The 13,390-nt window shown below is 44.1% G+C and overlaps 1 protein-coding gene across 6 annotated transcripts in view; it reads left to right on the forward strand.

The window, feature by feature from the left end:
- Nucleotides 1–249: 249 nt before the first annotated feature.
- The window catches only part of FSTL4 (follistatin like 4), a 226,010-nt gene continuing 212,869 nt past the window's right edge, over nucleotides 250–13,390 (forward strand). For 3 of the 6 annotated variants that reach the window (XM_042014623.1, XM_042014627.1, XM_042014629.1), the window contains exons 1-2: nucleotides 250–290; nucleotides 4,815–4,950. In XM_042014623.1, the coding sequence (XP_041870557.1) occupies nucleotides 4,822–4,950 (129 nt within the window). In that variant the 5' untranslated portion in view covers nucleotides 250–290; nucleotides 4,815–4,821. Of the gene's footprint in view, nucleotides 291–487; nucleotides 510–1,567; nucleotides 2,202–4,814; nucleotides 4,951–13,390 lie in introns of those variants that run through there. The other 3 variants (XM_042014626.1, XM_042014624.1, XM_042014628.1) reach the window with 3 other exon arrangements.

Here is a 13,390-nt window from a genome sequence, read left to right on the forward strand (position 1 = left end):
ACACGGCCCCCATCCCATCCCGTCCCGTCCCGTCCCGTCCCCTCCGCCCCGCCCCGCAGTGCCCCGAGGGGGCGTCCCCGCTGCCCCCCACCCCCCGGGGGCGGTCCCGCCGCCCGCTCAGGTGCCGGGATTGGGCGGAATATGCAAATGCAGCGCTGACGTCAGGCGGCTATGGCCCGGAGAGCAGAAATAGGGCCGGCCCGGCCCGCGCCGCGCACTGCCCGCGCCGGCCCCGCCGCTCTCCGCCTGCCCCCGCCCCGACTGGCCGCGCCGCCCCGGCTCCTCCCCAGGTGAGTGCCACCGGGAGCGCCCCGCAGGGTTCCGCTGCGTCTCCGCTGTCCCGCGCAGCGCTGCGTTCCCATCCCCGCCCGCTCGCGGCATCCGCGTCGCTTCCCTCCGCTGTCCGCTCCGCGGGCGCCTCGGGGGCCGGGCAGCCTCCCGGTGCCGCCGCCGCCCGCCGCGCCCCGCCGAGCGCGCACTCCGCGCCCGCGGGCCGGGCGGTGTAACAGGTGTGCGTCCGCCGCGGGGCCGGGAGCCGGCGGGGCGTGGGGGGGACGGGCTGCGAGCGGGGAACCTCCTCCTCACCTCACATCTCGCACCGTGGAAATGCCACCTGTGGGGTGGTATGGAGCGGGCGTGACTGCCGCCCCTGGGGCGCGGGGGCCGTGGTGCCGCAGTGCCTGCCCTGTGGGGCCGCCGTCGGTTCAGGCGCGGGTCCCGCCGCGGTCGCGCGTGGGACCGGCGGTTCCCGGCTTGGCCGCTGGGTGGCGCCGTGGGCCGGGCCGCGCAGCGCCCGTCGGGGCCCGCGCAGGGCTGGGGCCGGGACCCCCGAGCCGCGCCGGGAGCCGGCCTGGGCTTGGCGATGGCATCCTCAGCTGGCCTCTCCAGTCCTCTGAAACGCTGGGAATGCTCGGCTTCCCGGCGGTGCTGGCCGCTCGCTGCCCAGCGGAGGGTCACGGAAGGGCTAGAATGGGACTTCTCCGAGTTGTCATCTCGGAGCAAAGCTGTGTTTGAAACGTGTCGTGGGGGCAGCCTTGAAAACCGAGGAGTAATCTCTGCGAGGTTCAGGAGCTTCTTGGTAGTCCTGCATCCCTGTTGGTTTGATGCTCCCCAGATTTCTTCTGGAGCACTGAAGTGTCTTGGGGAATTTCATAATCAAATGAAATATTTTTAAGTAGCTTTTGCTCAAATGCAAAGTCCGCTTTGTACTTAAACATCAAAGCTGATTCTAATGAGTTCTTAATGCACCCAAACTTTCCGTATTTAACTGCAGACAGATGACTGAAATAATTATTTGGTTTCTGTATGTTTTGCTGAAAGAATGGCTTTTCTACTTAGTTTTGTCGCTTGTTTTTGTAGCACTTAACAAGAAATTATGGATGTCAAAATTATTTTGCCAGCAATAGAAATGCTGTTTAGATAAGGCCAGAGCAATTGGGAAGGTTGATGGCAGGAAGTAAGGACCAGATTCTTATCTGATTTTAATAGGGCCAGTTTGTATAGAGGTAACAGTTATGCCCAAATGCTTTCTTTTTGCTATAGCAACAGTCAGAACTTCAACTAATTAAGTTCAGCCTCTTTCTGATGTGAAGCCTGTTGGAAATTATTGAAAGCTATTGCAAACCAGTAATTTCTCAAATAAGCTGCAGTTTAAGTAGCCCTGAAAACAAAACCAATAACTGCTTTCGGCAAATTCTTTAATCTCATTACAATCACCATAATCGAATTCTTAAAGCTTTTGTGTTGTGGAGAAAAAAGTTGTGGGCTCACTGCAGGATCTGGCTGTTGCATGTCATAGAAATGCTTTAAACAGTTTGTGCTGTTCTCCACTCAAATGGCCAAGATGCTTAATCCCTGTCCTTTTTCAAGGTGACCCTTTTTGCTTGAGCAGGTCCAAAACCTGTACCCTAAAACCTGTGCTTGTCTTTATCTTGCATCTGCTTGCTGGTCTTCCTCTTCCACTGGGGATACTGCACACATATGCTTTAAATTTGGGGCTCTCCCTGTGTGTTGGTGCCTGCCCAGACCCATCTGGCCTCGGCATGGGTGTTTTGCTGTTGCCATTGTTTTTGAGCTGCTTCAGATAACAATGCATAGCCTGGTGCTGCTGTACTTGTGGAGTGTTTCTTGCTAGAGCAGTGTCAGCTGGAAAGAAAGCTGGAAGGCTGCTCTAGCTCAAAGGAGGAAACCACAACCTTCAGGTAAACTTTTTGACTTTGCATAGTATATTCTTTATCACAAAGGCCTGTATTTATTCTTTCTTTCGGGTACAACTGCTTGTTGTATGCAAACCTTTCCTGTGCAAGGTTTGATTTATCTGGGCAGCGATGTCCATACAAACTCAAATCCAGCAAATCTGTCCCTTCTGCAAGCGAGGAAAGGAAATGGATAGTAAAACTTGTCTGAGCTTACAGTGGTGGTCTGGATCTATTCAATCAATTTGAGTTTTTCTGTTGACTTCAGGGGACTTTCAACCTGCAGTCTGGTAGCCGTATTGTGTGGTGTAGCTGCAGACCGGGTTCTGCAAGGAGCCTTCCCTTCAGCTCAGGGTAAGGCAGTGCTGAGCTGTGGTTTAGGATGCCAAGTGACATGAAAATGCTGTGTGACTCCAGAATAAGCTCTCACTTGATATTTATGGTATATGTTTGTTGCTTGGATAAGGCTATTAAGATATAAAACGTATATTAATGTGTCCTCCTCTTGCTGTGACTGAGAGCAATTAGTGTACTGTCAGCGTGCAGTAAAAATAAGTGACTTTTAAACTGTCTAAAGATGTTCTAGAAATTCTAGTTATAAAGCAACCAGAGTTTCTATCAGGTAGAGTTTGCCCTTTCAGTTTCATCAGTGTAACAGATTGTAATCCAAACACCTTCATGCTTTCTGTCAGTTGTTTACTAAATATACATTAAACTATTGTGTTCCCTGTTTTGTTTCAGTTCCCTGTTTTTTAATTTCAAGCAGGATATGAGTCAGAGGTCTCTAGAACTGTGATGTTATTTGCTGTGAGGGCATCAACTGAGCATACAAAATACCTCTATTAAAGAAAAAAAAAACCAAAACCCTGTGAGAAACAATGTTGCTGTGGAAGAGCAATTCATAAAGTAACAATGTACTTGTCGCTTATTGATAGAGTGACTTTGGTTTATGAAACATTTATTTGTAGTCCCAGTAACATTACATCTGAGGTTCATAATTGGAATTTAGAAAGCCTAATAAATTTTGATTTCATCCTGAATGCTTTCCATTCAGTGCGTTTATATTAGTGCTGAGAAAAGGCATTGCCTGAGCTCTGTGGGTGCTGTATACTGTGCTCAATCTAGTGATGGGGTGTCTTTGGGCAAACAAAATAACCTGAGACTGTCACTGCTGGTGTAAATGGTCATGGCTCCAAAATTAGGAGTGATGCACCAAGGCTTGGATAAACTCCGTAGCAAATACATGGCAGGAAAACACTATAAAATGAGTCTTGTCAAGACAAGGTATGTCATGGTGAGTTAATTCAGCTTGGTTGAATTTTGCTATTAGCAGGTAACCCTCCTTGTTGATGTGTATGGCTCAAGCCAGGCAGCAGCCTGTCCCTCATCCTATAGAAATGCTGTCGCTTCATTAAGGGTCATTATGCATCATTAACGGTCCATTTTAGCCTTCCTCAGCCATCTCAGAAATGGTTCCAGGCTTGAATATTCCTTTGGTATTTTAATTGTAAAAAGTAATGACACAATCTTGTGTTATTTTAAGTTCAGAGAAAGGACAGCTCCTGGCTTAGCTTGCAGGGCACCAGCACAGGGCTGTGATGTGTGAAACACAGGAGTTCCATCAGACACCACTTTGAGTAACTGCATTGGTGTTCTTTCCAAATTTATTAAAAAACTACACATGACAAGAACCACTGCTCAAAGTGGATACCGATGTAGTGGAAATCCCTCCAGTTCCCTACAGGTGATGTGGGCTGTGGTAGCCTGTTGCCAGGGATGTGCTGCTGCTCTTGAGTGGGGTGAGTGTGGGAGGAATTGGAAATGTCTCTGTTTGGGACAGAGGAATATGAGTGCAGAAATCACAGCCGCAGGTAGGACTCACCTCCATTATGGTTGAAGAAACATGTCAGCCCTCTTCAGCAAAGGGTTTGTTTCATGTCTTTCAAGTTTGGGTATGTTTGGTGACCATCTGGGCAGATGTCCTCATCTGGAGGACGAATGACTGTCCCTGTGTGCTGGGTGCCAGCCATCAGCCCTGGCTGACCCTGCACACCTGATTGTAGCTGAGGGGGGTGGCAGTGGCTGTGTCTGCTCAAGGCAATGTCACCTTCTGAGTCAGAGGAGAGTAATGATATTTTCTGTCACATTGCTGGGAGCCTCTAGTGGTCAGAGAAGCAAAGGTGGGTGTCTGGTGTTTTCCTGAAGATCTGCTGAGGGTACAGGTGTGAGTCCCTGACCGTGAGTGACCCTGTGCTGCTGGGGCTCTGGAGAAGGGATAAAATTCACCCTTTGGCTTCCTGCAGTACTATAAGACCGTGTTTTGATATGGTTTGCTTTTGGCCACAGTAGTTACAGAAATCCCAAGACTTTGGTTCTGCAGGTGTTGTGTGGCAACAGGGTGGGAACAGCACATCCTGAGGAAGATAGTTTTGGGGTGAAATTACTACAGTATGGGAACTCATTGCCAATACACTGGAGAGTGTAGAGCTCCATTGGCATTGACTGAGTGTGGATGGACACTGTCAGCTGAAGCCTCTGTGTTACTGAACTGGAGCTGGGTTTTATTGTAAGATGAATGTTCTATAACTGTTCTCTCTTTTTTTTTTTTTTTCCCAACAGACTTGAAATGATGACATCAAGGAGCTTTTGGTGCTCTCTTGTATTGCTGGGGGTTTTCCCATTGGTCACAAGGGGATGGATGGATGTGGACCGGAGCAGAAAGCTGTACTCGGATGCAGGGAGGTTGCATCAAGAGGTACTGTACTCCCTCTGCTGCTGCAGCTACAGTTCCTGGGTTTCTGTTCTTGGGCTGTGTTCAGGCTCTCCATACTGCAAACAGAAAGCAAGTGTGGGCTTATCCATGTATATTTGTATTAAACACCTGCTGAGCAGGTCAGTGAAAAACAGTGAAGCAGAAATTCTTACACTTCTTGTATATACTGACATCATCTGGAAGTGAAACTGGGCATCTGGCTGTTGTGGAGATGGTGTCTTTGCCCCAAAGACTTTACAGTATGCTGTGTCCTGGGGCTGCTGACACCAGTGAAGCTAAATTTAACAAGCAAACTGTCCTGGCTCTTCACTTGGGTCAGTGGACCTTTAGGTGAAACCTAAAAAAAGCTCTTTTGAAGGAAAACTGAGCCATAGGCCGTTCGGAGAGAAGCAGCAAAATTACTGCCTGAAGTGTTTCCCTCCAGACTTACTGATGTGAAACCTCTCTGAAGCACAGAACAATAGAAAAGGGAGCGGCAACAGTGACTAGCGAGGGGTGATCTCCTTCCACCCCAGTGCCCGTCTCAATAGGGCTTTGGGACTGGGGCAGGGCAGCAGTGCCTCCTCAGTGCTCAGTCCTGGCTCTGGAAGTGGAGAAGCAGCTGAGCCTGTTTCCAGTGCTGAGGGGTGACAGTGTTGGCTGCTGTCACAGGGGTATGGATGGAGCAGTCCCTGTCTCAGCAGTGTTGGAGCAGGCTGTCCCAACAGGATACTGGATTTCTGAAGCAGACCTCAACACTGCTTGTGGCACAGATGTACACTGAGATTTTCACAAGTCTGAGACATGTGAATAAAGACACAAAAACCTAGAACTGTGACTTTGAGCTGTAAATGATGAATGAATGCTGAAACAATTTTAGTTATTTAATTAGTTCCTTATTGTTGTATGTTTGCTAAATGGTTGCTCAAATGTCTGAAAGTGGGAGATGGTGCAGGAGGACAGGGAAAGGACACTTGGCAATTCTTTTAGCTGCCATTGCCTTGAACACTTATGTGCTGGCAGACACATCAGTCAGTGCCAGTCTAATGATAAGCCCTTGATGGATTCATGTTGCAATTGGATCTATTTAAGCCTTAGGATTTGGTTCTAGTTGGAGAATCCCATTTCTCCCAGTCACATCCCATCTACAAATACCCAGTTATCTGCATTATAGTTTAAGCCAATTAAAAAGGTGCTTTTTGCTGCTTAGCAGGGCTCAAAAGTAATTTCAATCGTGTTGGATGTTCTGCAGTTCTGAGGTCTGTTTCAGGTGTATTTTGTCCTTGAGGTATCCAACCTCTGTTCTGTAAAAGAGAAGGGAAACAGTTCCCTTCCACACCTCCACTCCACAAAATAACTCGACACAGTTATTTTGCTGCTGTGTAGGCTCAGGTAGTACACTGGCACTCTGTTAAACCTGTTCTTGCAGAATCTCTGATCATTTTTGCTTTTTTATTAAAAATTATTAAATATTTTGCATTCTTGTGCAGTTAAAAAAATCTTATTCTTCACTAATGCACATTAGTTTTGATTTTTTTTAAGGAAGTTGCGCCGAGGAATTAAATTCATTACTCAATTTACTTTAATGTTAATCATAGAACTATTATATTACTTGAAAGACACTAATTCATTTGATCTTTCTCTAAAGACCGTAATGTTATTGTACCAATTACTTGATCTTGCTTGAGGTGGAAGGATCTCAGCTAAAAGCGTATTTACTCAGGTTTGCACAGAATTTAACAAGTGTGAATATTAAAATTATGAATGTACAAAGAATGCAGTTAAAATAGATTCAAGAACTGTAAGTTATAATTCAGATTCTTGAAAAAATATCTCTGCAATATTTCTTGTTTCCACAAGAAATAGTGTTTATACAGTGTGGCACCCAACACCAAAATTAATCTGAAAGCCGTGAGCATAGCTTTCAGGTAGGGTCAGTAAAACTGAGATAAGCACCTTTTGAGAGTAAACAGAAGTTACTTTCTCTTGCAGAAAATAACTTAGCCATAATTCTTTTTTAATAATAACAGTTACTGAAACCCTTTTCTAGAGTATTGGGCTTTGTTCAATTTGGAGCTCCTTATCCGTGAGAAGTTTGTTAGGTTCCAAATTTTATGGTTTAATTAATACGTAGATCCATTAACATGCATTTAAAAAATATTGAGTCACAACTAGAAATGCTCCTAGCAATTCTCTAAAACCGCTTTAAAAATGAGTGAAGTGCTAATTTACAGGTCAAGTAATTTTGAAGTGTGCTCTGATGGAAAATTCTTGTGAACCTCATCAAAGCAAATATGTAGGTATGGGTCACTGACCTTCACTAATACTTGTTCTGATCTACATAGGAACAAGTTTACTGAATCAAAAACTTTGCTTAATTTATGTTCGTATTGCTAAATCGATTTCTTCATGGTATGTGGGAGAATTATTGCAGTTGTGCTTTGAATTTATTAAAGAAAATAAGACTACAAGTCCTTCTGATCAGAAATCAACCCTTTAACATAACAATGGTGTGTGTTTTTCTTGATGCACAGCTTTTTGTCCCTCAAGTTTATGGGGTGTTCCTGAGAAGAAGTTTGTTTTCTGGATTACTTTTAGTCCTGATTAGAATAGTTGATAAATGTGTATATGCATTATGAAATTCCAGTTTCAATGAAAGAGCTAAAATAGAACACTTAATTAAAAAAAGGACAGCATTAGTATTTGACTGGAAAGCTGCAACTTGTCTGGTTTGTATTAATTTTGGAGAATACTGCTGTGTTCTGTGAAACTTCTCATAAGCTGTTTCCAGGGGTTGCCAGAAAGCTCTTGAAGCTTCTGGGCATTGCAAATGAACTTGGGTGCATCTTCTCAGGGTTGAACCATCATGGGACTAAATCCTATTCAGTGGAATATATGCCAAAATACCAGATATATAGAGCTCACCACTCTGGGATGTTGTTTTTGGACAAGTTTTTTCCTCTGCCTTCAGCAAGTCTGATTGCATGTTCAAGTTGGAAGTTCTAGAGGTGCCTAAAATTCATGGGCAGCTCTGTGCTGGCTCAGAAGGGCTTTGGGTGGTCCATGGTACACCAGGTGATGTGATCTGGGGTCACCTCTTCCTTCTAGAAAGGAATTCTCAAAAAACATAGCTTTCTGAGTCATTGTCAGTGGTAGTGAAGAAAGTTTCCAGTGTGAGCAGAAAAGAGACAAACAATCTGGATCTGAAATAACCCTGGAGTTTGGGTTTGGAGGAGAACTTGGCCAGGAGGTTCTGATGAAAGCCTACGGTGCTCGTCCACTCAATATCTACAAGGTAATCCACACTAGTAGCTCAGGCTGATTTTTTTTTCAGCCTCCTGGGGTAATTTGCAAAGCATCTTAATAAATACTGAAATTTGACAGCCAGCTTCCCTTCTCCCATTCCCTGCTTTCTCTGTGAGAAGCTGATTTCCTGTGCATGCTGAAGCCAGGCTGGTTTTGCCATGGTTCTTGGGGCAGGCTTTGCATCTCCTTTTCTGAACCTAAAATGAACAGAGCAGTGCTGCAGGTCTTCTTCAGCCCTTCCAGCAGCAGAGCTCCTCTAACACAAGTCATCACAGAGCTGCATTTTGGAAATTTAAATTGTGTTATGTTTTCTGGGGCACTGCTGGTGGGTAGCTTGAATAATATTGTCCTGGCTTGATAGTGTGAAAGTGGAGAATAATCCTGTGTTGTGGTACATGGAGAATTGTTTTGTGCTGCATTGTTAAGTATTTGAATGTCACCAAACTCCTGAGCAGTGACAGTAAAGACTGGCAGGTGTTCTGTGGTCTGCTCAGGTCTACAGAACTGCTCTGTGGTTTTCTAGAAATACTTAATTGCTTTAATTTGGCTTTCATGCCATGCTTTTTTTGCCACCCATCCTCCTACTTGAGAAGTCTCAGGAGACTGTGCACAGTGCCCCCTGCTCCTGTGGGGAGAATAGCTGTGTCCCTGGGCAAGGTCCTCTGTACAGAGCTCACAGGTGATGCTCCATGTGCTCATTTTTCAAGGCACCATAACTTTCTTCTTGTTGGCATTTGGCAGGTATTGGCTCTGTTGGCTATCTATTGTTATTGTTCATTATTACTTGAAGGAGAGTGTAGATTCCCATCCCTGGAAGTGTTCAAGGCCAGATTGGATAGGGCTCTATGCAACCTGGTCTAGTGGAAGGTGTTCCTGCCCGTGGCAGGGGGTTGGAATTGGATGATCTTTAGGGCCCCTTTGAATTCAAACCATTTTGTGGTTCTATGTTTCTATGGCACCTGAACTGCTTAAAATCCCCAAGTATAAATGTACTGCAAACAGCTGGATCAGACCAGCCCTTCAGTGCCCTCCTGCCCAGAATAAATCATTTCTGTGGAGTCCACTCACAGCTTCAACTTTGCTTGTCTAAGAGTATCAATTATTGCCGAAATTCCTAGTTATAGTCAGATTCTTAAATGTTGCATCACTTACTGCTGCATCTGAGCACCACAGTAGGTTATTCAGAGCAGCAGAAAAGTAATATTTCCTAATCTGACAGACTAGGAAATAATTGGTTTTGGAAGGTAAAAAATTGCAAAGGCTTTTGATACAAGCTTTTTGCTTCTAATTCAAATAGAGACACAATTTCAGATGATGAGCTTGGAATAAAATAGGCACAGAGTATCAATTTTATATACAGTTGAAGATCTAATATCCTGGTATTTATTTTAATTCTTAATAGTAGTAGTATATTCTCTACCATGTCAGTGTTCTCTCTGCTTTTCAGTTTGGAGAAAGGAAAAGAATCAGATTTTAATTTAAATCTATACTGTGCTACAGCCTGCTCCTGTTTCAAGCATTAGTGAAAGTACAGAGAGACAAGACTTAAGTGTATTTTTGTATCACTTTGGTATGTAGTGATAATTCACTCCTTGTTACCTGCATTTATGTGGTATCTCTAACGGCAGTAATTGCTTTTTTGTAGAGCATCCTAAATCTTAACAGGTATATTGTCTCTGTGGAGATGAGAAGCTTTTGCTCTGAGTGCTGGCTACCAGAGCATCTGCAGTTCAAGGTGCTGTGGAATGTTTTGATAATATTTGTTATGCATGTTGAACTCCTTCCTCTGTGTCCCCAACCTCCCCTCCACTTTCTTCTGTGTACTCAGAGAGCTTAATAAATGCTGTATCTTATGGGATGCTCTTGTGCTTGAAGTACTAGAAAATGTGAATGTTGGAACAAGGCAGGTACTGTATACTTGAATAACACCAGAAAATGAGAATAATTTTGGTTTACATAAATGGTTATGGCTCAATAGTGAGTGTCAGGGATCATCAAGATGCATCTAAAGCACAATATGAAGATGAAACCCACTTGTTTGTAGTCCCCTACAGAACAAAAATCCTGCTTCCTTTATGATTTTTAAACTTCTGGTAGGATGTGGTGTGTGATACCTCGTGGTGGTTCTGCACTGCCCAGTTTGCTGGGGACTGTCACCTTCCAGCCAAGAGAAGAGGCCCCCCTGCTGCATGGGAGCAGTTTGTGGTGCATTGGATGTTAATGACCTTGAATTTTGGGTGTGTGGATGCTGGCCCTGGGGAGCAGAGGGACGTGGGCTCGCGGTGCCTGGCTCTGTGCTGAGCTGTGGCACAAACTGACTGCAGGGATCAAATTCCAGTAAGTTTTTCTCATGTCACAGTTGAGCAACTGTGAAAAATTGTACTGAGATGGGGAAATGCTGGTATGATTTTGAAGAAGAGAATGGGACTAGAGTAAACCATGTTGCAATTATAAAAGGAATCAAGGCAATCTTTACTTGGCTATGATGTGGCAGAGGGTTAAACTTCCTGATATTCTGTTTAGAAGCCACTCAGCCTTAAAAGACTAAATGTTGAGCATTTTTTTTCTTTCAAATGTAGCATATTCTCCCTTTGAAACAAAGGCTGTGGCATTAGTTTTTAGAGGAAGACAGTTCTATTTGAAGTACTTTTGACTGCCAAGCAGGGGAATTCTCAGTGTTTTAGATTAGCAAGGGTACATCGACAAATTTGGGATTTCTAAAAACAGCCATCCCACAAGCTTCCCCATGACAACGTGGAAATTTATGGAGCTGTACCTGGGTTTCTCATCTGGAGTCCAGAAATAGTAGTGAGTAAATCAGAGATGCAGCAATTATCTCAATTAGCTACCGTATGGATGAGCAGATGATACTGTGTGATGTGAGACATCAGAATTTCAGTGTTTATACTAGACGGGACAAATCTAAATTGCCAGTGTCTGTACCGATATCAAGCTTTCTCTAAACAGTAGCATGTGATCTATTTTTTTCATGCCTGATCAAAAAAAAAAAGTGGATAATCTCTGCCTGATTAACATGGGTTTTTTAAAAAAATATTCTGTATTCATGGCTGTAAACAGAAAATCCTGATTGTCAGAGTCATACATTGTGCTGATGCTCCAGTCCCCATGCAGAGTGTCTCACCAGCCCTGTACTGGGTGCCATTTCATAGAATGATTTGGGCTTGGGTTATAACTAATCTAATTCCACCCCCCTGCCATGGGTGGCACTAGACCAGGGTTGCTCCAAGCCCTGTCCAAACTGGCCTTGAACACTTCAAGGATGGGGCAGCCACAGCTTCTCTGGGCAGCCGCAGCTTGTGCCAGGGCCTCACCACCCTCACAGGGAGGAATTTATTCCTAGTATCTAATCTAAATCTACCTCTTTGCTTGACCCCTCACTGTAGATGAGGAGAAGGCTCTGAAGGGAGGAAAAAAATCCATGGCATGGTAGTCTATTAATAGGAACAGCCACTTCTTTATTAATTTGCTAAACGAGTTAGGACTGTATATTTACAAATTGTACAGCAGTTAGGATGATCCTGAGAGCAGGTCCCTGGAGACCTGGAGTGTGCAGAGGTAACATCTGATTTATTGCGAGACCCAGCATGAGCCCAGCTGCAGGGACTGGGTTTGATTTATCTGCTTGCACTGCTGTGTCTCCCACGAAGGGTCTGGTAAGGTCAGCAATGCAGGGAACTTGTGGATCTGGAATGTTACCTGTTCTTCTGCATCTCTTAATCTGCTGCATTAATTGTTGTTTTGCCGCTGATGGTGGTGGTTTTTTAGGTTTGCTTGGTTTTTTAAAAGTTTTGGGGTCTTTTGGGAGAGTCTGCTATATTAAATTTTGGTCATAAAAAGGGGTGCCTTTTGACTAAATCTAAATCAGTATTAAAGGGCAAGAGGCTGAAACCATTGCAAGGTTATCCAATGGGTTATAGTGCTTGAGGTGCTTGAGTTTGGTATCTGCTTTGGTGATCTATGCTGAGCATCATTCTGTACTGGGATCAGAGGCCAGTAACAAACAGGGATGGGAGATGCATAGCCATGTCCAAATTTCTAAATACTGAATTCATCCCAGGAAGTGTTCAAGGCCAGGGTGGATGAGACTAGTGGAAGGTGTCCCTGCCTGTGGCAGGAGGTTTGGAATGAGATGAGCTTTATTGTTCCTCCCAACCCAAACCATTCTGTGATTCTATACAAAACAACCTGAAAGTGGTTTTTCTGCTTGCATCTGTTGCTAATGACCATTGGTAAACCTGTTTGTTGGCTACCAAGCTCTGTCTTACGTTGTGTATTCCCTCCATGGTGTTGTGTTTTAACTCTGCACAACAAAGTTCCCAATGCTCTGTGTTTGTTCTGAACGAAATCAGATTTATCACTAGTGCATCATTACTCAGGAGATAATAACATAAACTAGTTATTATGCCTTGGCATTCCTTTTGTAAGAGCAGAAAAGGGCTTTGTGCAAAACCAGTTGTTAAATCGCATCATATTGACACAGGTGTTGGTACAACACACTGCAGCTACAGGGGAGTGAAGTGTGACAGCAGGTAGTGAATTCTGTTTGATTTTGGTTTTCATCCCTCCTGTTCCAGGTAGAATTATTTATCATACTTGATGACACTGGGGTGCTTGGTCTTTTGGAGATGCAGTTTTTCTTTAGCTACATGTCTGGTGAAAGGCAGTCCTGAAGCAAACATACTACATTGATTTCCACATAATGATTAGGCACTTCAGATACAGAACAGAAGGACCTTTCATTCTGTACTCAATTGACTAACATTAAAAAGTAGGAAATAGGTGCTAAAAGTGAACCTTGACAAATAAAATTGTTGTATTGCACTAATGAAATGCCATTTAAAGCAGTACATGAGGAAGCTTTTTTAGAAGGAATGGAAAATCTAAAACAATTTTTTCCCTTCAAAGCAGATGATTTATGCTCTGATAAAATTAGATTTTTAGTTAAAGGAATTTGCAGTCATTAAATGGTGCCCATGAAATAAGTCTCATTTATAACCATCTGCTTTATGGCTTCTACAGAAAAGTATTCCTCAGGCAATGCATTCAAGAACTTTAGTGTCATTTTTATCAAAATAGTTTAGTTCTCTACTGGTAACACTATTAAAACCTTTGAAAC

This window comes from Corvus kubaryi, unplaced genomic scaffold (assembly GCF_017639235.1).
Source record: "Corvus kubaryi isolate FWS band 111438036 unplaced genomic scaffold, C.kubaryi_AGA036_p1.0 split2-37374, whole genome shotgun sequence".
In the NCBI taxonomy this organism is placed as follows: Eukaryota; Metazoa; Chordata; class Aves; order Passeriformes; family Corvidae; genus Corvus; species Corvus kubaryi.